Source organism: Carettochelys insculpta, chromosome 1 (assembly GCF_033958435.1).
Source record: "Carettochelys insculpta isolate YL-2023 chromosome 1, ASM3395843v1, whole genome shotgun sequence".
NCBI lineage: Eukaryota > Metazoa > Chordata > Testudines > Carettochelyidae > Carettochelys > Carettochelys insculpta.
This window is the reverse complement of record NC_134137.1, coordinates 62598338-62622033: the sequence shown is the minus strand read 5'-3', so window position 1 is coordinate 62622033 and position 23696 is coordinate 62598338. Positions and strand designations below refer to the sequence as shown.

General features: G+C 42.3%; 1 protein-coding gene across 3 annotated transcripts in view; it reads left to right on the top strand.

Annotated features, from left to right (window-relative positions):
* The window catches only part of FNDC3A (fibronectin type III domain containing 3A), a 224663-nt gene that overhangs the window by 65507 nt on the left and 135460 nt on the right, over positions 1-23696 (top strand). For all 3 annotated transcript variants that reach the window (XM_074987823.1, XM_074987830.1, XM_074987839.1), the window contains exon 4: positions 11885-11960. In XM_074987823.1, coding sequence (XP_074843924.1) covers positions 11885-11960 — 76 coding nt within the window. The remainder of the gene's footprint in view (positions 1-11884; positions 11961-23696) is intronic.

The following is a 23696-nucleotide window of genomic DNA, read 5'->3' as shown; positions in this document are numbered from 1 at the left end:
GTCACCAGTGCGGTGATCCAGCTCAGTGCCAAGCAGTGAGGTCCCCATGCATACTGCTTGTGTGGCACCATCAACCAACTGGCACTTCTCTCCCTCTCTGGTTCTGGCAAAGGAGCAGAAGAGGACGGTGCAGGGTCTTTGAGTCCCCATCCCATAAACAGAGGAATAAGTCTACAGGCAAGCATAAACCCACATTGGGCAGCTCTCTGTCCCCCTCAGTCTTGTGGGGCCCAGCTCTAGTAGAGCAGAGCAGCCCAGCCCACTCCCTGCTTGCCTCTACGGATATGAGAAGGCCATGCAGGTGGCACAAGAGATGTTGATTCTTTTGGCACCAGGCACCCAGACTTCCATAATCCCCTAGTCTTGGGCAAGCCTGTGCTCAGTCCTGCTGGTTTCCCATCCCACTGGACTCCATTAAGAAAAGGGTCATGGTACCATTCCCCTGCATGTGTTTTTCAGGAGTCAGATTGGGACAAGCAAACCCCAATAACTCTTCTCCATTTGTTGGGATGGGAGAGCAGGCACAGGATCATGGCATGGATACCAATCACAAGAGCAAAGATCTTCAGAGGCAAATGCACCCTCCCCCCACCCTAGCCAGGATAGAAAAACTGGTATCAAAGCTTACCAAATCTGCAGTACTGACTGAGCATCAATTTGCACCATTTTTGGGTGGGAACATACAGACACCATCCTGCTCTACCTCACAGTCCAGATCTGTGCGATAGGGTCTTCCAAGTTGCCTGCCTGCCTCCTTCCACTTTCCACTCTGCCCCACAAGGAGCCCTCGATGGAGGGGACTCCTCCAGTCTCACCTGGCAAGGTCGTCAGTGCTCCTGAACTTCTGACACTGAGAGAGGCACCAGGCACAGTGCCCTCATTGTCATTTGCAGGTGAGGCAATCACTATGACCCAGTTGCAGCCTGCACAAAGTTCCACCCTGCCCCTCATTCTCTAATGGTGGAAGCAGTAAACCACAAAGAGCTTCAGGGTGAGCCTGCAGTAACCTCTAAAAATGAGTACTTCAGTAGACACTCATGAGCAATCTGCAGAGTAGATCCAAATTCCCCCACCCCTCCACCTTTCTCCAAATGCCTTTTTTCTAGTTTTCCACAGCCTGGGCATTGATAACTTCAGATGGCTGGGTCATCAATGTCCTCTCCCAGAGCTATGTCCTCCAGTTACACCCTCTTCCACCTACCTTTCCCCCTCCTCATTCCTTGACGGGAACTCCTCTCATGAGCGTCTTCTAGAAGAGGAGGTGCAACAGCTCAGACAGTGGCGGAGCAGTGAAAGTGGTTCCTGTAGAACACAGGAAGAGGGGCTTCTATTCCAATTATTTCCTTATCCCCAAGACCAAGAGGAACCTCAGGCTCATTCTAGACCTGCAAGACCTAAACTGTTACATAACATGGCTAAAGTTTTGCATGGTCTCTCTGGCTTCTGTCACAACCCTCTGGATCCTGGTGACTGATATGCTGTCCTCCATCTTCAGGTTATATACTTCCATGTTCCCATTTTCAAGGGCCAAAGGCACTTACTCCACTTCACAGAAGGTCAAGAACTGTACAGTTTGCAGTCCTCCCATTCAGCCTATCACCATTGTCCAGAGTTTTTAGCAAATGCACATTGGTGATGATGGTTTACCTCCAACATTTGATTGTGCAGATCTTTTTGTGCCTCAGCAACTGGCTGATCAAGGGCAGTTCCGGGTCCCAGGTGTGGAGTCATGTGATGTTCATTCTTTCTGCATGCTGCACTCGAGGTCTTTTGGTAAACAAGAAGAAATCCATTTTAACACCAGTGCAGAGGATAGTATTCATCAGGGTTGGTCTCAGGCCAGAGCCACCAGGGCATTCCTCCACAATGGAACAGTCAGTTGTCCCAACACATCTCACTGGGAAGGTCCCTAGGTTCCCCATGGTCAGGAATCTGCAACTTGCAGCTCTAGAGCTGCATGTGTCTGTCTCTTTAAGGACTTCTTTGCCGTTCCCAATGCTATAATTGCAAAGTTTAAAAAAAACAAAAACTCCCAATTATTTTCAATCAATGGTGAACAGCTGAAAGCCCAACAATGAACTCATATCTAAATAGGAAACAATATGTGATCTTGAAAGTTGGATAAATCCGCCTTTAATAAGTGCAGTATATTGTGGGATATGGCACTGTATCTGTGTTTCTGTTTCTGTTGCTAAAAAAAACTAGTTTTTGAAAAGGAAAAGGAAGCTTGTGGCCTTCCTTTGCTTGAAGGGCAACACACATTTTAAGAAAGAAAATTGAAATTAAACATGGTGTAAAATTGGTATAAGTAGGTTCAGGAGTGAAAGTCAGCAAGATAGTGGTACAAATATGTGTGTAAAGTGTGAGGAAATAGAATGTGTAAAAAGTTTGTGAATGTCCTGCAGTAAACATATACAGGTTGAACCTTTCGAATCCGGAACTCTCTTGTCCGGCAAACTCTAATCCAGCATGATTGTAGTTAGGTGAACAACCACTTATCATGGGTGTGACCAAGTTTTCCATGGTCCCATAAAGTTTGTTTACGACTACGATTCCTGTCTCTCAGTGCTGTTATTTAGCTGTAATTTACCCCTAAATGTCTTCTTAGAGCCCACTAAGCAGTGGAAGTGTTGGTAATGTGCTAGAAAATACTGATCTCCAGTCACCCACAAAATTCTCTCGTCCAGCACTGGTCAGGTCCCAAGGGTACTGGATGAGAGAGGTTCAACCTGTATCACATTACAAATCATTGTGTGTGCTGTTCTTAAAATAGCGGTTACACAAAGTATGGTTTGAGGACTGTTTATTCAGAATGGTCTTGTATTCATGTGCATTGCAGTTCTTGAATTGAGTTTTTTTCCAAATTCAGGAAAAATTGCTCTTCTTGCTATTTTGGTTGCCAACACCCGCCCATGATGATGGCTAAGGTGTGCCTCTGGCTCTTGGGGCACATGGTGGCACACACCAAATCATACACCATTCCAGGTTTGGTAAGATCTGTAGATTTGGTTGGCCTTGGTCTTCTCCCAGGCCAGAGAGCAGTTGAACCAGAGACCTCATGGTTCCTGAGGCTGTACTTCCCTCTGGTGGTGGGCGTATCCAGTGAACTCCCTTCAAGGGCTCCCATTCCAGTGTCGTCTTCCCACCATAGAGCTAGTAGTGTCAGACATGTTGGACCTTGGATGGGGAGCCCATCTTGGGGATGTCAAGACCAAAGACCTGTGGTCTCCAAAAGAGATGGGCTGCTCATAAACATCAAGGAACTCAGAGCAGTCTGTTTCACGTGCATAGCCTTCTGCTCTCATCTGGCAGGCAGGGTGCCCAGTGTCCTCAACACCACCTCAGTGTTCTACCTAAGCAGATCGGGTGGGGGAGCCTGTTCTTCAGCCGTCTGCCTGGAGGCCCTGGAGCTGTGGAATTCCTGCAGGACCTCAGTCTAGAAGCCTGTCAGCTCCCAAGTGCCCAGAATTCTCTCACGCATTGCTTGAGTTGAGACTTCTGTGCTCATTATGAGTAGATGCTGCATGCAGGGGTGACTCACATGATCTTCCAGAAATGGGGCACTTCCACAGTGGAGTTGTTGCAACCAGGGGGAACTGCTGATGACCTCAGTTCAACTACAGATGGGGCCTGGAGGCAGTTTCCCTATTAGGCCCCTTCCTCTGGTTGTGGACTTAGGGGCTGTATGCATTCCCCCGATCCCATTCATCAGCAAGATCCTGCAAAAGATCAAGAGGGGCAAGGCTCAAGTCATTATGATTAATCCTGTGTGGCCCTGGCAACATTGGTTTGGCACCCTGTTAAGCCTAGCAGTGCTCCTCCTGTGGCCACTGCTGGATAGTCTGGACCCCTGATCACCACCTGCATCCCAGCCTTGTTTCCCTCCACCTCACAGAATTAATGCTTTGTGGCTGAACCATAAGAAACACCTGTTCAGAGGGTATCTGCCAGACCTTCCCAGAGAGCAGGAAAACTTCAACTGATCAGGCGTATATGGAAAAAATGGCCAGGGTTTTTATGTTAGGAAGCCAATATCATCATCTCCCCATCAAATGCTCTGATTGTCGATCCTGAAGTGTCCACCTCACGACCCAGGGTTTAGCTCATAGGCAACTCATGGTAGCACCCAGGAGGTGCTCTTCCCCCTCTGTGCCCTTGCCAAAATTTTGATTGATAAATGGGGTACTGCTTCATGCCCCCTCCCTGCTGCTCTGGGTGGCCATCTCTGCATCCTTTCCCCTTGCAGGCACCAGTCACCTGTGGTCCAGCACATTTCCCGTTCACGCTGCACCTGGCAGCCATTTCCACTTTTCATCCACTGGTCCAAGGTCACACAGTCTTCTCCCATGACATGATGGGCAGATTTCTCAGAGGCCTGCATCGGCTTTTTCTTCAGGTCAGGCCCCAAGGTCGCCAGTGGGACTTGAACTTCCTTGCCCAGCTCATGGGACCTCACTTCGAGCTTCTGGCCACATGCTCCTGATCCCACTTGTCCTGGAAAGTGGCCTTCTTCATGGCTATTACATCAGCCAGACAGGCCCACAGCACTTCATGCCCTGACCTCTGAACCTGCATATACTGTCTTCTGTAGGGCCAAAGTCGAGCTCTGGCCACAGCTAGCCTTTCACCCCTTGCTGATGTCCACATTTTACATGAGCCAGGACATCATCTTACTTGTCCTCTATCTCAAGCCTACACATCAAGTGAGGAAAGATGCCTTCACACAGTGGAGGTGAGGCAGTCCCTGGTCTTTTACCTAGACCGGACTAAGCCATTCCAGAGATCTACATTACTGTTTGTTTCTGCAGTGGTGTGGATGAGGAGCCAACCTGTGTCCACCCAGGGAATTTCAAACTGGATAACCATGTGCATCAGCACCTGCTATGACGTGGTGGGGGTCTCCCTGCCACCTATTATAAGAGCCCATTTGACCAGGAGGTAGGCCTTTTCAGCAGCTTTCTCTGTGCACGTCCCTCTCCAGGACATTTGTCAGGTAGCTACTTGATCGTCAGTGTGCACAGTCATGACACACTTCATCGTCATTACCCAGGTTAAGGATAACACTGGGTTTGGCAGAGCTGTGCTACAACCTGCTTGTTCCTGAACTCTTATGCACTTCCGGGAGGATAATGCTTGAGAGTCAACTACTGTGGATGCACAGGAACAATTGTTTGAAAAAGAAAAAAAGTTGCCTGCTCTATAACTGGTGCTCTTTGAGATATGATGTCCATCCCAACTGTGTGACTTTCTGGCAAGACGAACCCAGATGGGGAAGTGTGCAGTGACCCTTTATACTGCACCTTGGAGGTGCCCCTCTAGGGGTTGCTAGATGCCCTCTCCTATGGGTACTGCTAAAGGAAATACTTCCAGTACTGGTGCACATGGTGAGCACACACACCTGCCGTGGCATGGCTTTTACACATCTTCACTGTTTTTGTTATCCAAACTTGATTAAAGCTTGGGCATTTATGCCTACGCATGCTGCAATACACCTTAATTTGCAGTGTAGAGGCAGCCTTAGGAAGGGACGACAAAGGTGAGAGGTTGTGAAAGACTTCTGACTTAAGAGCATAGTCAGCTAAGATTGCATGTTATCAAATTACTAGATAAGTAGTTTGCCAAGATTTTGGCTTCAAAATTATAGCGGAGGCATATTAACACACTAGAGACATACTTGCTGCATTGCGCTTCAACCTGTGATCAAAGGTCTGACACACAAGACCCAACTAAACCATGAATTTACACAAACAGAATTGTTCTATAATTTACTGTTGCAAATGGTGATGAAGAATTTGAATACTTGAATTTATATTTTTAAAAATGTGTGCATTATATATGAAATAGTGTTGGGACACTGCTTAATATCAGCTAGAGCAGAGAACTCCTGTTCATAGAACCCCAATATAGAACAGGGATACTCAATAACTTTTGATGGGCGGGATTCTAAGAATTTGGTAAGTGTTGAAGGGTTGCATTCTTCCATATTAATGCAGAACGTATGTGGTCTCAGAGATGGAAGTTGGGTGTTGAAGGGAGCTTGAAGTAAGGAATTTGGATGTAGGATCTAGGAGGGAATTTGGGTGAAGGAGGTGGTTGTGTTATGGGGCAGGGGATGTAGCTGGAGGGTCCAGAAAAGGGTATGGGAGCAGCAGGAGGAGAGGTATAGGGTGGGGTGCAGGGTCTGGAAGTGGATTGTGACCTGAGGCAGAGGTGCAGGAAGTGGTGCTGGGGTTTGGGTTGTGACCTGGGATAGGGTATTGAGGTGGAGGGTCTAGGGGGGCGTTGTAACCTGGGACAGGCATGCAGGTGGGGGTGTGGGGTTTTGGGTTGTGATAGGGGATTGGGATGGAAGGTCTGGAGAAGGATTGTGGCCTGGAGAAGAGGCTCAGGAGAGAGTTCAGCATCTGGGAAAGGTTATGTGTTCAGGAACAGGAATGCAGAGGGTTTGGGTTACATAAGTTAGGGATACCGGATGGGATGCAAAGGGTTGCGGGGAGGGGGGAGCTGGGGTGCCAGAGCTAGGCTGTGGTTGAGAGGCACCTGTCTGGCTCCTGGCCAGTGGCCCAGCAGGTTCCTTAGCCAGGATCCCTGCCTTCTCTGCCCCTGTATGTACTCAGAGCAGCCGCAGGGATCGCAGCTGCTGTGCTGCTCTGAAATGGACACTGAAAACCTGGGATGGTACTTCACATGCTACCAGTCCTAGTAACAGGCAGCTCCTATTGGCTGTAGATTGGCCAATGGGAGCTGCAAGATTTTGCCTTGGACAAGAGTAGTGTGAGAAGCCTCTTCCTCTCTCCTTTTCCCCCCAGCTCCCAGCATTCACAATGCCCTTCAGTCAGCTTTTGTGTGTGCTGAGCAGGGGCAGGGCAAGTAGAGAACTGGCTGAGCTTCCACAGCCCAGCATATTCTGCATGACCCTGATGCAGAAGCTATTAAGAGGGTCTCAGAGAATCCAACCAGGAATATACATGTATATCCAAATTATTAATTTATTTGTGACAGTATTGTGGTGAATGTTGTCAATGGCAAAAAAATTAGACTAGTAAATTCGATAAATGCATTTTGTAGGTATGAAAGACTGCTTTATCTTGAATTAAACCCAGTGTTTAACTTCAATACGTCATTCCACTCGCTGTTAGTTTAAAACTCTTTTTTCACTTCAGGTTTCAGTGTGTGTCATCAAAACTATCCAACCCCTGCTGGAGCATAGAACTGACCTACAGAGCATCAGGCAAGGTAGAACGGGATGCTTGAAGTTTAGATGCAAGACTAGTCAGGACAATGTACCTCAACCTGTTGTTTTATGAAGTAGCTCTTTTTAAAAAAGATATATACCCCACACTTCTCTCTCATGCCCTGAAGGATATGCGTACCAGTGGTTGAGAAATGTGGCCCTAAGGTAATCTGAGGTCTTGAAACAAGTGCCATTCAGTCTTTCCAGCTTACTGTACCCTTTTCAGGAGTCAGATGTGTTTTGCATAGCACCAAGTTACATCTCGCTTAAAAACTACTTACTTACAAAAACGTGCAGAAATATAGAAAACTGCTACTGAAACCTGCTGACTTTCTACCTTCTTACCACCAAATAAACGCGTTGGAAGAGAAATATTGTGCTTACATTTCAGTATAAGGCATATGAAGCAGTAGAAAGAAGTCACTGAATGAACTTTTGGATTGTACTGACTTCACTAGTTTTTTTTTTTGTTTTTTTTTTAATGTAGCCTGTTTTAAAATTAGGCAAATATCTAGATGAGCTGATGTTCCCCCTGGAAGATCTCGGTGTACCTGCAAGGGTACATGTACTTCTGGTGTTGAGAAACACTGAGTCAGGAGACCTGAGTTTCTATTCTAAACTCTCCTATTGGCTTCCTGTGTGTATGGTGGTTTTTTTGAGTACTAATACTGCCTTAATTTCCTTGTATGCAAAATGGGGATGATACTTACCTCATGGAATAAATTAAATAGTTGAAAACTTTGCAGATCTTTCTGGGGAGCAGTTGGAGAGGAAGAGAAAAGCTTAGATATGAATGTGGTCCTTGGGCTTTAACAGCTTGCATGAGTCTGAACAGTGATTCTTCTTTGAGTGCTTGCTCATGCCAGTTCCCACATAGCTATGTATGTTTCACTTTCGCTGTTGCTGCTAGGTTTTTTCCCTCAGTGGCATCTGTTGGGTGTGCTCTTCTGCTGCCTGGATTCACGCCCTCATGGTGCTGAATATAGGCACTTGCTGTCCCACTGCTGCCTCATTTCCTTCTTTCCTCCTGCGATGATCTCTCGAACTGCTAATCCTTGCTTTGCAAGTATTCTCCCCAGTGAACTCTTGTCTTTTTCTTCAGTAAATAGTTAAATTGTTAGCAGTTAGTTGTTACAGTCTAATTAGCAGTAACAAAGTAGGACCCTGCTTAATGGGGTTCTTCCATGGCATCAGGACATGCCTTAATCTGTTAGGTATAAACAGTGTGAATCCCATATGCGTGTCTGCTGCAAGATTTGTAAAAATTTCAGACTCCCCAGACCTGGAAAGAAAAGGATCAGATATTTAAGTTTCTTTTGATGGAGGAGTCTCCGCCCTCTCTCAGGCGGCATCAACACTCCCCCTCCCTTTAGGACAGGGTATGTAAATGCAGCGGATTGAAAATGCTAATGAAGCACTGTTACAAATATTCAGCTCCCTATTTGCATAGTGGCATCCATTCGCCCCGTTGAAAGTGCTGCTTTCTAAATGGAAAATAGCCATGTACACAGGATTCTTTTGAAAGGAAGCCCCATTTTCAAAGGCACCCTTCTTCCCAGTTTGCTCATTCGAAAACAGGGCTTCCTGTTTTCCTATTCATATAAGTGCTTCATTTGCATTTTTGATCCTCTGTATTTGCATACCCCTTCCAAAAGGAAGATACAGTGTAGATGCAGCCTCAGAGCTAAGTCATACCAACTCTACACAGAGCACCTATGCACGTGTAAGAAGCACACCAGTTTCTTTGAGGAACAAGTGTCACCACCTAGGCTCTCCTGCACCAAACAGGGACTCCATATCTGCATCCCAGGACTTCTGATGCCACCAGAGTTCTGCTCATGGGGCACCTGGTACTGATCCCATTCACTGGTGCCACAGAAGGAACAATGCAGGATGGACAGGGTACACTCTCCCACTCTGAAGCTCACTGATCAAAAGGAAACAGTAGAGTGACACTCGTGCATGGCCACTTGGGCTCAATGCCTGCCAGCCTAACACTGTTGACTGGCCCTGGTGAGGGAGCCATGGAGTCTGGTACCATTGAACTGTCCTCTGAGGGAGAGCTTTTAGTATAGGTTGTGGTTTGGTGATTATTTTTTGAGCTTTTTAACGTAATATGTGTATGTGTAGTTAAATCCAAGAGAGCAGGTATGATATTAATGATAAAGTGTAGAAGTAAAAAAGCATCCCAAGAACATAGTTGTTGAGTGATCCCTGTACGGGGAAGAGTGAGACAGAAAAGCGGCCATTGAAAGAGTGGTCACAGGGTTAGGAGGGGATTGGAGAATGAGGCAAATGTAGTATCACGAAAGTTGAGAGTAAACAGCCTCTACAAAAAAAAAAAAAAAAAAAAAGGAAAAATAGTGTCAGAGTATCTTGAAGAGTTAAGATGGGTGAGAAGGCAGTACAGAGGCTAAGATGTCACTAGAGTGCAATAAAATAAGCCATTGTATTAAAATGCTTTATAAACAAATATCCAGACAGTTAACTCTGAAATTAAAATTTTTAAAATCTAAAAAAACAATGTAAAAACTTAGTAGAAAGCGTAAATAATTACCCTGATTGTGTATGTCATTGATTGTAGATCATCATAAGGCCTTTAGTGGATTTCCTTCCACTTGTCGCTTTTTTCCTTACAAGTGTGGCAACGTACACAAGGCGTTCTACAGAAGTGGCATTTACATGCCTGACCTGTACACTCCAAGCCATATTCTGTTCTGTTGATCAGACATAAATTTGGAATAATTCCATGAGCTTAAATGAGAGCTGGATTTGGCCCTCATTTCAAATATGAAATATGTCAGAAAAATTCATGAAAAGAAGTTCTAGAATACAGTGTACTGCTTTAATTTGTATATTTTTATATATAACTTCATACATTTAGTTTCCCTACACATTCCCTATTTAAATGAAACAAATATGAAGGCATATTGTGCCAGTAGTCTGAGCATTTTCAAAGGCGCATAACACCAGTAACAAATGAAGAGTTGTACGGTGTGTAAAAATATAAACTGGCATTTAAAAACTAAACAAAACAAAAGATGCTTAAAGTTAGGCCAAATCAGTATTTAGGCACTGAAATAAGTGACCTGACTGCGAGTGGTGAATATCTAGTCACTATTAAATCTGGATAAAAACTGTCGCTTTTTAGGTTCTTATTTGTTTGTTTAATTTGTAAAGCTATTCAGCAAAAGAGGCGAATGGAAATACTTTTGTTTCTGTTTTACCCTCTTTCTTCTCAGTGTGGTGGTTAAAAAGGTGGCCAGAATGGTGTTTTTTTTCTTTTGGAGTTTTTAGGAGAGGAGGATTATTAAATGTTTTTAAGACTTTTTTTCTTACTTGTTATATTTATTTTATTTGTAATATTCTGTACTGCTTGAGAACAGACAGAATTACGAGTACCAATAATGTGAGCCTTTAGCAATTATGCAGGGAAGGAATTTTCTTTTGTTTTTAAACATCTCTTCTTTTAAGTGCCTAGCAAACTGTTGAGAGTTAAGATCCTTGTGAAAGTATCATTTGCATTCCCTATTCATTGGAAGGCTGAGAAAGTTCTTTCTCCAGTTTCTGGTCCTCCAGCAAAACAGGAAATTTTGGTCTGTTATTCCTAAAGTGAATCAACAGGCAGGCAGGGAAACACTTGAAAATTAGCATGTTAAGGAAAATAAATTGGGTTTGTGTTTTTAATTGCAGGAAGCAAAATTTAATGTCCAGGGCACTGGCTGATTATATGCATAAAGCTATATTGCATTGTAGTTGAAATGAGATGAAGGACAAGTGCCACGGTTGGACGGACCTAAATGTCCAAACTTGACTGAAGAAGACAAAGATTCTCTCCAAATAAGGAACTGTGCAGTATACTCACTTTGCTCTTTTTTGTTTGTTTTTATTTTTAATTAGGTTCTTTTAGTAATTATAAAACCCCTTCCCACACAGGAAGGCAAACTAATAATTAAAACACAAAAGGCTAAAGAGGTTGCAGATTTCTGCTTTTGGTACAGATCAGTCTTCCTCTGTTTATTTCCGTTATCGAGTAATGTTCAGTTGGTAGAAAAGCAGTTTGTTTCTGCAACATTAGGATGGTTTTCATGATTAAAAATATACATACAGTGTTTGCACATCTGGTGCTCTTTGTCTGTCATTATTTGTGTGATCTTTTATCTATTAGTGAAAGTACAAACATACTTGCACTGTGAAGGGAAGGAAATTGCACAGTATTTCCCTCATGCTGAGAGTTGTTTGCCAAGCAGTTATAATTAATATTCAAATAGTAGGTATTATAAGCCTTCTTTATGAAGATATCTATAATGTTTTGATTAATGTTCAAGTTACTAGGTTATATTTGTAGATGGATTAATGTAACATGAAGTACCTCTTTAAATTTCACCAGCAATCCAGAAAGTAAATTATGTAAAGTTACTGCCTCAATGAGGTTAGTTTAATCTTTGAACTTTCAAAACGTTGTTTTACAATAAAGATCTCTATTTAAATCATGTGTATACCTTTATGTTAATTTAATTCATTTCTGTCTGGGAAGAAGATAGCAAACAGCCTGCTGTGGAAAGGAATGTAGACATTAAATGAAGGAATGATGGCCAGTTGGCTGACACATTCCTATGTAACAGTTTGAAACACCCTTTTATTTTTAAGGTTATTCTGGTGCAAGTTAATCCAGGGGAGACTTTTACAATAAGAAGAGAAGATGGACAGTTGCAGTGTATTACAGGTAAAGTTAATAATATATTTCCTTGATATTCTCATTTTATTTCTTTACAAACCAATGGTATTGCAAGAAATTCTTACACCTTGTAAATGTGTGGTGTTTGAAGATGGAGTAAAAGGGTTGAAAAGGGTATTATTTAAAACTAGTTTTCTAGAAACTTCCAGCTAATACTATGTATAGATGTTTTCTTTCTCAGTACCATCACTGTAATCATCAGTGCATTTTCACATGTATCATGAAATTTAATTCTGCAAAGGAGATTATTGTAAAGTCTGTGGTACAAATGAAGAAGTGTCATAGCAACAATTGTGTTTTTGCTTATTTATTACATGCATATCTCAATTTAGAATGTAAAGCTTTAATTCAGATTCTTCAAGTTGCGTGCTGACTCTGGACACTATTTATTTGGCATTCATTTGAAAGTAACCATAAAATAAATCCTAAGGATACTTAAGGTAGAGAAGAAAATGTAGCAATTAACTTTTTTAAAAAAAGTTCATTCCATTTGTGGAGACTATTTAAGGGTACCCACTATAATAGCATCAGGACCAGGAGGCTTTGATTATCACAGCAGTCCATGAATGTATTGGCACCCAGATGTGAGAGCAGCAGCGTTTCTGATATTAGACTAGCCTGTGTGCTCCTAATTGCCTTGTACTCACTGATGCACATGTGGTATAGTACTGTACTTCTTAAAAAGTTGGGACTAACAGGACATGAATCTAAGAGGCACTTAATTACTCCCTGCATGTAGAGAGTGCTATCATGGTAGAAACTTATCCTGGACAAACAAAAGGATTTAGATCCCCAAGTCTCAGTTTAATGAGCACTGTGAGGCTCAAAACTCCCACTAAGCCTTGTAGGTACCTGTGTTTTTGCAATGAAGGTTTCTTAGGCTCCTACGTTTCTGCTTCTGAGCGTGCACACTGTTGCCTCCCTTAGGCATCCAGGTGCCTATCTCCTGCCTACCCCCACAGAGTAATTCACAATTGGAGAAGATATGCATTCAGTTGTGTAAGGGCTTGTCTTCACTTAAAGTGCTATGGCAGCACTGCTGCAGCACTTCAGTGAAGATACTCCCTACACTGAAGGGGATGGGTCTCCTATCAATGTAGGCACTCCATCTCCCTGAGATGTGGTAGTTGGGTCAATGGAAGAATTCTGCCATTTACTTATTGCAGTCTCTCATGTTGTCTCTCACGTTGGAGTGTGGTAGGTCAATCTAACTGTGTTGCTCAAGGGTATGGACTTTTCATGCATCTGATCAATGCAGGTATGCCTACTTAATTTCCTAGTGTAGGCCAGGCCAGAGCGTGTGCAGGTTCTCAACCAGTAGACAGCCTCTGAAGAGGCCTACCAGTTTAGGTTGCACAGGTGAATTCACACAAAATACCATGGGGAAGGACCGATTTCAGAACTTTTGTCCCAGTGGTTAGGGTATTCAAATGCCCCTCCTGCAGTTGAGAAGAGATTTGAGCAGTGATCTTTAACTGCTAATCTGTGGCTAGGCAATCAGAGGCTACTAAATAGTAATTAGAATCCTGGAACTTTTCCTTGCAACAAACCCCACTGCCAACTTTGTCCACATATATATTCTGGGGATACCATCACTGGACCTAACCATGTTAGTTACAAAATCAAAGGCACATTCTCATGCAATTCCAGCAACATTATATATGCTATTATGTGACATTATGTACCTTGGACAGACTGGGCAAAACCTTTGACTAAAAGAATAAATGGACACAGAGCAGACATCAAAGAAACTCAGTACACAAGCGTGTCAGTGAACACTTCAGTGGAGTGGGCCATTCTGTTGAAGACCTGAGAATTTGTGTCCTGCAACATAGAGAATTTAACAACAGATTAGAACGTGAGATTTCTGAGTTAGAGTATATATTCAAATTCAACACATTAACACATGGTATGAACAGAGACATCAGCTACCTCATGCATTACAAGGACTGCTTCCTTTCCTTTGATGCTCATAATTATCTCAGACAGGACAATTAGCAGCCCCCACCTCTCACCCCCTTCCTTATATCATATTTGATTTGTCAGTGTTTACTGCAATTTTTTTCTTTTTGGTTTTCTGTACTACTTCTATATGTCAGTCTGTATTGAAAATGAAATTGATCTGAAAAAGTGGGTCTGTCTCACAAAAACTTATCACCAGATAAATCATTTTGTTCGTCTTTAAAGCTACATTTCTGTTGCTTTGTTTTGTTGGTGTACAGACTAACATGGCTACCTCTCTATTACTATGGTTAAATGGTAGGTTAACCTACTCTTTAACTGGTTAGCCAATTAAATTGGATTATACATCCCTACTTATACTCCTAATGCTATACTGTTATTGTTCAAGCTTGGGGTTTCTGTCCACAAACATTCAATGATATAGCGATTCATTTAAGATTTTTTACTATATTTGGTTATACAGTACTTTATATATACATATATAATAGTGCAATTCCTGAGTGTGAATTTCTGTCATTCCTATATATTTTATACCCTATTAATACCATGTCTTATTGATTATCCTTGTTGTGCCAAGTTTCCGTGATGCCTATTATATTAATATTTTCATTTAATACCGGGCAGGCAAGTCCACCCATCTTAGTATTTAGACTTCTAGTATTTGTATACAAACACTTACAGAATGCATCAATATCTCGCTGTCTGCCTTTGTGTAGTATAATCGAATGGGACTCTCTTTCATTTGGCTGTTTTCTCTTCCCCTCCAACATCTACTTTATCAATCTCTGTCCTTTCCCCTTCATAGAATATAGAGTATCCTCTTTAATAGAGCCTCCCCTAAGGGATATGTGTGTCTCTCTCTGAACTGTGTGCTTCTTGTACCTGTTTGGATTCCCCCAGCCCTTAGTTTACAAACTCTTCTAATACCTTTCTAATTTTACGTGCCAGAATTTGATTCCATTTTGTTTAAAGTGAAGCCCATCCTTCTTATATAGGTTCCACTGTAGCTCACCAGTGCTTGAAATATATTTGCCAGCTTCTGATTGCATACATCAGGCATGACATCCTTTCCATATCCCTTTTATTCCAGTTCTTTTTATATAATCAGTGTGTGTTATGGGGGGTCATAAGACATACATCCTTCTGAAAGCAAATATTTGTTTTTATTTTTTTTAATTAAATTTAAATGCTTTTCTTTATTATTTGTATTCATTTTGCATAAGTCTACAAATATTCTACACAAAGAAGGGAGAAGGTACTTGTCATAATAAATGGTAATATAATTAGGAGAGATTTGGAGTAATAAAATAGCTACTATAAAAGTAATGGGAGGAAATTTTCATTGTTGTGGGGAAAACTTTGACAGTGTTATCTATGAGCCTATGGAATGATTTCCTGAGGAAAGTGGTAAAAACACCTTCACATGACATATTTATAGTAAATATTCCTACTGGAACAAGTTTGTGTTATCGTGGAATTAAACTAAATTACTTAACAGATTTTTTTTAATGTTTTGTGATTCCTCATGTTTTGGGTCCAGGTCTTCCCAACCAACAGATGAATACAGAACAACTAAATCTTCTAAAGACAATCTTACTTTTGCGTGGGGAATTTGTAGGTTTCTTTCTCCAACAGGTAAGGGTACCCATGCTAACTGAGAGAAGTGACAAGAAAGGAAGAGAATAGAGTAGGCTCTGGGGTGTCTGCTCCATATTCAGTAAGATGTCCGTTTGCTGGAGTACAGAATAACTGAATAGCACAATTGAATCCTCAAAGAACACCACGGTTGGGAAGTGTCCATACTTCCAGATTCTCACAACCATATGTGACAATTCCTTTTAAGTTAAACAGAGGAAGAGCAAATTCTGAGGAAAGGAAGTATTATGGGGAAGATGTAAGGATTACTATCCCCAGACTTCCTCAATCATCAGTAAGGATTCGCTCCAAGAATTTTTTTTCTTTTCCATTAACAGACCCCTGTGGCACGCAGCCCAGATCAAACCTGCTCCAGCCAAATTGTGCAGCACTCACAACATGGCATGCAGATGTAGGCATACTTCCATCCATGCCACATCCAAGTGAGACCTGTCCTGTTCAGACCAGGGTAGAAACAAAAAGCTACCTGTGCTTCTCCGGCTCTTTTCCCTTCCTGACAGTAAAGCACCACCAGGAAGTTCACCACACACCACTGTTCTGGCAGCTGCATGTTTGTTTGTCAGGTCACTCTAGCATTCTCAGCAATGCGGGCAGTGTACATTGTCAGAATTTTCCTTTGTTTAGTGACCACTAGAGATAATGTTGTAGAACAATATACCATGGGGAGAAGACAAAGCACAATAAGTATGATATATCTTCTAAGGTGCAAGCCCATTGGGAGAACCTCCCTTGAGAGAGCTTTGTCCTTTGGAATCTCCAGTCCCTCCAGAACAAGATTAATCGTAACCATCCCTCCAGCACAGGAACAATTGCAGCTGTGAACCTGCAGCCACCTATTGCTCCCATCTGCAGTTCAGCCTAAGTTGGACAATAACAATCCAAAGGCATATGTAGTCAATATTAAAAGAAGAAACTGGGGGGATTAGGGCTCCCCCTATAAAATATACCTGCCTTACTATGACAAGCCTAAAAAGAAATGGTCTCAGTGCTCAAAACAGAGAGGCGGAAATGTGATTCTCCCTGTTCAGGGAGGATGCCATTATTTAATTCTCAAATACATGTCAGACCAAAAGTCTGGCCAGAAGTCAGGAGCTCAGCTCCACCATGCATGGAGAGTTTTCAGTACAGGGAGAAGTTGTGACCTGGCAATCTCTTCACAAGGGATGCATAGAGTCCATTGGGTTGGATAGATGTACAGTCATTCAGTAACAGGTGGCGTGTGATATCTCTACCAAGTAGCCCTCTGGGCATTGTAGTTGTGAAATGTATTTATGGATAATATTTAAAAAGTTGTGAGTGTATTCTGAAAATTATGTTCTTAAGCCAGCTAAACAGGAGGTGATGTGTCTTGGTTCCTTTCAAACAGGAAGTGACAAATGCTTATCTCTGTGTGATCATGTGTGTATGGGCCATTGTATATCTCGTATTTGATGCCTGTTTAAATACTGAGCGAAATGCTAATGAAGACACTATGAAATTTTATTGTAATTACTCCTAGATTTATGTTTTGCTAGTATGGCTTTTAAAGTTTCAAGTGAGTTATGTGGGCTCACAAATCTCTCATATAGGAAGAGGATGGTTCTGTCAAAAATGTAGTTGTTCTGTCTCTATCTTTTGGCTGGAGGAAATTGTACCTTAGCTATCAGGAGTGTTGAAAAATTTCAAAGCAAGTAAATTAACAGCCATTGAAAACAATTTTCCTCTTCATTATTAGATTCTGTGGTTTTGCAGAATAGTTTTACAGTGGAATTTATATTGAAGATTCTAACATGACCCAAAACAGCATGTGAACTTTTCAAAAAATTGTTTGTTACAGTGTATTCTTTTCCCCTTCTTGGCCCATAAATCAGTCAACTTTATAACTGGAGGTTTTGTGAGGTTTATTTGAAATGTGGCAGTGTAGTAGTTACTTCGCAGTTTCTGAGGGTGCAGCTCATGCTCTTCATTTTCTCTCCAAGAACTGTTTATATGGCCTTTACAATGGCCAGGCTGCCTTCTTAAGAAGAATACATCTATTTAAGGACAAAGAATACAGAAAAAAGTACAAGAAATCACTGAACAGATCCACATGCATATTAAACATAGCTGCTTATCAGTGCTGTGGGGCCCTGGCAAGTCAAAGTCCTTCCAGTTGTTCAGCAAGGCTGGAGGCCCTCTCTTGGGCAAAAATTCACATGCATTTGCTGGATCAGAAGGAACGTCACAAGTCTATTTACCTTAAACCAGAATGTGCTAGCCACTCCAAGGGTGATACGTCTATGCATCTTAGACTGCGGTACAATCTTAGACTGCAATAATGAGCCCTCATTTTTTTTCTTTTAGTTTTTGGAGGAGCTGAGCTTACCCTCCTGCTCTGAGTTACTGTAGTATTGCATGGGGGATGTAGGAAGTCACCATGTATTGATTTTTTTTTTAATGCCTTTGATATTCCAGAGAGGCCAGACTCTGGACTTCAAGGTACAACTTGAAGAATAGCATCTGTACAATCTGGTGAAGTCACCATAAGTTTGTGTATGTAGTAATTGTAATGTTGCATTTTTGTGTTGTATCTTAAAGACCATGGCAACTTACGAGATGAATCACTTCATAAACCTCTGCTGTTTTTATTTCAAGTGACTGCTTTCATTACTCAGGGTACTGTACTCGATTAGGGTAAAAACATTTTAAAACTCTCTAAATTAAATTGGAAAATAAATCGGAGTTAATACCTTCCAGAGGAAAGGGTGTGTTGGGACAGATGTTTTTAGGAATGTCCTTGAATTTTTTCTGAAGCAGTAGCTGATGAAAAATTTGCTGCCCACTGTTTGTGAGGGGTGAGATATTGCAGGTATGTTTGTACTCAAGTGTTCGTACTGACTTCCAGGCTGTTTCTAAATGTAATTTAGGCTTGTGGTCTGGAAAGCCATGGATGATCCAGAACTATATTAGGTAAAAAGTTATTTCAGTTAATGCCTTTTTCATGCAGTTAAGATTAGATGAAAGGTCTTTGTAATCGTAAACTGGGTTTGAATTCTGCAGGGGTGGCAGCAGAACACTGTTAAGTGAAAGGGCCTATCTTGACAATTCAATCCCTTTGACGATCCATCAGAGTACTGATGAGCTTCAGGGCAACATAAAATATATTTATGTTGGATTTTCTCTAGGTTTTTTTTTATATTCATCATTTTATTTCTAAACAATAACATGACTGCTAACATTTCTACAGGTTCTTAAATGTAACCTGTGTAGACAGTTTTATTTAAGAACACATCTTAAAATGAGCACTGTAGATACTTTAGTGATCACCTCTCTATACATTTATAAAAATTTCCTCAATTTGGATACCAATCTTCAGATAGTCATGATCTCTGCTCACCACTGACCCCAGCTGAGCTCAGTTTAAAACAGCAAGCTAGTGGCAATAAACTAACAATACCATATCCTGAACATCTCTTTTCCAGAGAGAACTTTATTTGTTTCCTAATTAGGATGAGGACTTCTATCTTAGTTTGGTATACTGAAATGTATGTTTTTAAAAGGGGAGAGTTCTTATAAATCTATACACGCATTTTTGATAGTAATGGTGTTTATGGGCTTTTGTGAAACCTTCCTTAAACCAAAATGTTCTTATTCTGCAGTGGAATTATCAGCTACATCAGAGTGATTCATAAAACTGGGTTTAAAATGCATGAATGGGTTCTCTTTGTAGAAGTGAATTACAGCAGATCTCCATTCATGAATTCTTTCCACTGTAGCATATGTGAATGAAGATGACTCATCTTGAGCACATTTTGTAACAGTCACAAGTTGCCGCTAAAGGCTATTAAATGTTACTTCACATAATAAGATAGACCATGTTATATTTGGCTCTGTAAAAGTAAAATTGCTGTATTCATAAAATGAGAATGTGTGCAAATTAGAATTGATCATAAATACTTCATGTTTGAAAATGAATAAAATAGCAGTATAAGGCAAGTTTCTGGAAAAAAATAATAAGCAACCTTGGTTTATTTTATTTTAGGTAAAATAAGAAATAAAATATCCATTAAGATACGTTTTATAAGAGCTGAAAGGGAGAGGAAGTTTTTCATCTGTTAGTGTGACGTTTTCTGTTGTTAGTTTAATTTTCTGTTCCCAATCACAGCCCCATCCAGTATCCACAAAGTTAAATAAGTAAAACAGACAAACCATACCCCCTTTTCTGACTCCTGTTTCTTATGAGTGATTTCTTGGTAGCGAACAATGTACTAAAGTTAATGAAACAAAGAAATTTTTAATTCTGAGTGTAACTGGTAAAAACTATTGCACTTTTTGAAAAGTCTTGTCTTCTTCAACTAGTGTCCATATGGATGCTCCACTTGAGGTCCATATGTGCCTCTGAGGCCCTGGATAAGAGATTTAATTTACTGAAAGTCAATGTAATCAAAGTCTGAAGAATGAATATGATTTCTAGCTACCAGTGTCTGTTTGGCCCATTCACGTGCCCTGTGCCTCCTGTATGGCCGACATAAAGGCTGTATAGTGGCACTCCTGCAAATTGCCAGTACTTCCTTCTCTACTGCCTTGCCCCAAGATGGAATACTAGCATGTCTGTCTGGCGCATACTCAGCCTTTTTTCGACAGTGTTAGCTTACAGTATAGTTTGTGTGGTGTTTAGTCTGATTAGTTAATTTTGTGTCAGGGGACTGTTTTTCTACCCTGTGATTAACTCCGTTTTTTCCAGGAGACTTGCCTTCTCCTGGCAAAGTATGCTTGATTTAGCAGGTTTTGAACTCTCTCTCTTGCCCGAATGCTATATTAATAAGCAACATCCAGCCTTCCTGGATAGGACTAGTAAGTCTACAAGATCGCCTACACTCTTCATATCCTTTGCAGATAAATCTGAAGGGAGGAGGTCCTGTTTCTGCTCAAACTTTTGTAAAGAATATCGTATCCTCTACATTTTAAGAGTCTGCAGGTGCTTAATCCTGCTGCAGGTCAGAGCATACTTAGTCAGACTGCGGCAGTATATACTGCATTTTTGAAGACTGTCCCAATATCTGAGGCACGTAGAGTGCTCAGATGGACCATGGTCCATGCCAATATGACTAATGTATCACTTGGCTCTGCAGTACTATCTTCAGTTCTTCACCCTGTTCCAACACTCCTTTCTCTGTCCAGCAATATTCCTCAGAAGTCACCTGAAGCAGAACAGCAATAGGGAACACTATAATTAAGGAGCTGTTACTTTCCTTCTGCTGGACCTGTAGTTCTTTCAGATGTGTGTCCTTATACTCCCACCCTCCCTCCTCCTCCTCCTCTGCTTCAGTTATTACCTAGGATGGCGGTTCCCAACTTTTTCCAGAGGGGGACCCATTTTGACAATTCAGGAAGACTTGGTGACCCAAGGCAATTCAAAAGCCAGGAGGGGGAGCAGTGCCCTAACTAGCTAATTCTGCACCTGAGGCAAAAATATAAAGTTGTGCCCCCTCATGTTTATATATTTATAGTAGTTATTTCATAGCAAAAGGGAAAATACACAAATAATAAAATAACACCATTTTTATTATAGTTAATTATTATTTTATTATTATAGTTGATCTCTCCATACATACAGAATGGGGAGAGACTGTCTAGGAATGACTACAGCAGAAAGGGATCTAGGGGTTTTAGTGGACCACAAGCTAAGTATGAGTCACAGTGTGATGCTGTTGCAAAAAAAGCAAACATGATTCTGGAATGCATTAACAAGTGTGTTTTGAACAAGACACGAGAAGTCATTCTTCTGCTCTACTCTGTGCTGGTTAGGCCTCAGCTGGAGTATTGTGCCCAGTTCTGGGCACCGCAGTTCAAGAACGACGTGGAGAAATTAGAGAGGGTCCAGAAAAGAGCGACAACAATGATTAAAGGTCTAGAGAATATGACCTATGAAGAAAGGCTGAAAGAACTGGGCTTGTTTAGTTTGGAAAAAAGAAGATTGAGGGGAGATATGATAGCAGTTTTCAGGTATCTAAAAGGGTGTCATACGGAGGAGGGAGAAAACTTGTTCTTCTTGGCCTCTGAGGATAGAACAAGAGGCAATGGACTTAAACTGCAGCAAGGGAGGTTTAGGTTGGACATTAGGAAAAAGTTTGTAACTGTCAGGGTGGTCAAACAGTGGAATAAATTGCCAAGGGAGGTTGTGGAATCTCCATCACTGGAGATATTTAAGAACAGGTTAGATAGATGTCTATCGGGGTGGCTTAGACAGTACTTGGTCCTGCCACTGGGGTAGGGGACTGGACTCGATGGTCTCTTGAGGTCCCTTCCAGTCCTAGTGTTCTATGATTCTATGTTCTGTGATCTGAGTTTTGGTGGGGGAAAGACCCTCAGCCCCAGATGGTTCCCTGTCACTCCCCGAGCTTAAACCCCACACTCAGAGGCTGGAAGGGCCAGGTGACCACACCCAGGGGCTGAGGGAGTCACACTTGGGCTGGGGAAGTCATAAGCAAGGGCTGGGAGGAGTCACACTCTGGAGCTGGGGAGTCACACTGAGAGCTTGGGAGAGTCATACTCACGCTGCGGGGGCTGGAAGGGTCACACACAGGCTGGAGGATTTGAGGGGGGTCACACTCGGGTTGGGAGTCTGAGGGAGTCACTCTCAGGTTGGGGGACTGGGAGAGTCACACTCAGGTTGCGGGGAGTCAGTCGGGCTGGATGGGTCATACTTGAAGCTGGAGGGTCACACTCAGGCTGAGTGGAGTCATTCAAGGGCTGGGGGAGTCCCACTCAGGAGCTGGGGGTCACACTCAAGGGCTGGGGAGTCACAGTCGGGCTGCGGGGAGTCACATTCAGTGGTTGAGGGAGACACTGGTGGGTGGGGGTCATTCAAAGCTGGGGAGTCGCTTGGGTTGCGGGGCTGGGAGGGTCACGCTTGGGGTCTAGGGCGGTCACATTCAGGCTGGTCACACTCAGAGTGGAGGGACTGGCTGAGTCACACTCAGGCAGGGGGGAGATACAAACAAAAAATGAAAACTGACAAATCAGCTACGTAGAACAGAAGGGGGCAAAAGAGGGGGGAAGATGCATTGGCAAAAATTACTTACTGCCAGAGTCTATGAAGTGGCTTGCCTGGGATGGCTACAAATATCAAAGGTCTTCGTCGTGCCTAATTGCTTCTCTATTGATAGAGAGAGCTGCTGGATGTGGCAGTGTTAAGGGGCTGCAGATGCCTTCTTTAAGATCACATACACCTCTGAGCAGCTGGCCACCCTTAACAAATCTAAAGGTGACCCATGTTTGAGTCCCAACCCATAGTTGGGAATCCCTGACCTAGAAGATGAGTATATAGAGAAGGAACTGAGGGTGGTTTGCCTGCAAACCCCCACACAGCCACAAGGAGGAGGCATAGGGCACATGTACAAACTGAACAGATTTTGCTAGCTGAAAATCTCTAATCACAGGGCCCAAGAAGTGCATATGTATCTGAAGTAGAACTCCTGTGGAAAGCTACCTCTTGAAAAAAACTACAGTTACTGCCAGAAACTGAGTAGGGGTTTGTGGGGCCCTGGGCCAGCGCACATGGAGGCTCCTCCCCACCCCTTCTGCCTGGATTCCCCTCCTGGTATTCCTACTACAGAAATGGGGTGAGGGCACTGGGGCTCTTCCTGCTCTGCCCACTTCTTGGGTTGGGGTGGGCGTAGCAGGGCAAGACCCCCAGTCTCTGACTGCACTTCTTGGCAGGAGTGCCAGGGATAGTGCATAGGTGTACTGAGGGACCTCCTTTTTCTAGGGCCCCTGGCCATAGGCCCCATTGGCCCAGCAGCTAATCTGCCACTGGTTACTACACAGCATGAACAATTCCTTCTTATGCCTTTTTAGATCCTTAAGTGTAAGTTTCCCTGTTGCATTCTAAACAGAAATGAAACAAATAAACTTTGGGTAAACATTTTATAAAATACCTGTTTTGTTCTTCTTTCCAGTAAGAAATTAATCAGATGGCTAAGAGAGGAAATTAAATTTATATTCCAACAAATCAATTTTTTGCTAAAGGAATAGTAAGCTCACTATATATTAATGTTGGTAGGAGAGAAGAATAATTTCCTAATCACTGATTTCTGCTTAAAGCAGGTACATAACTAATAGTATTACAGCATAAATGGACATACT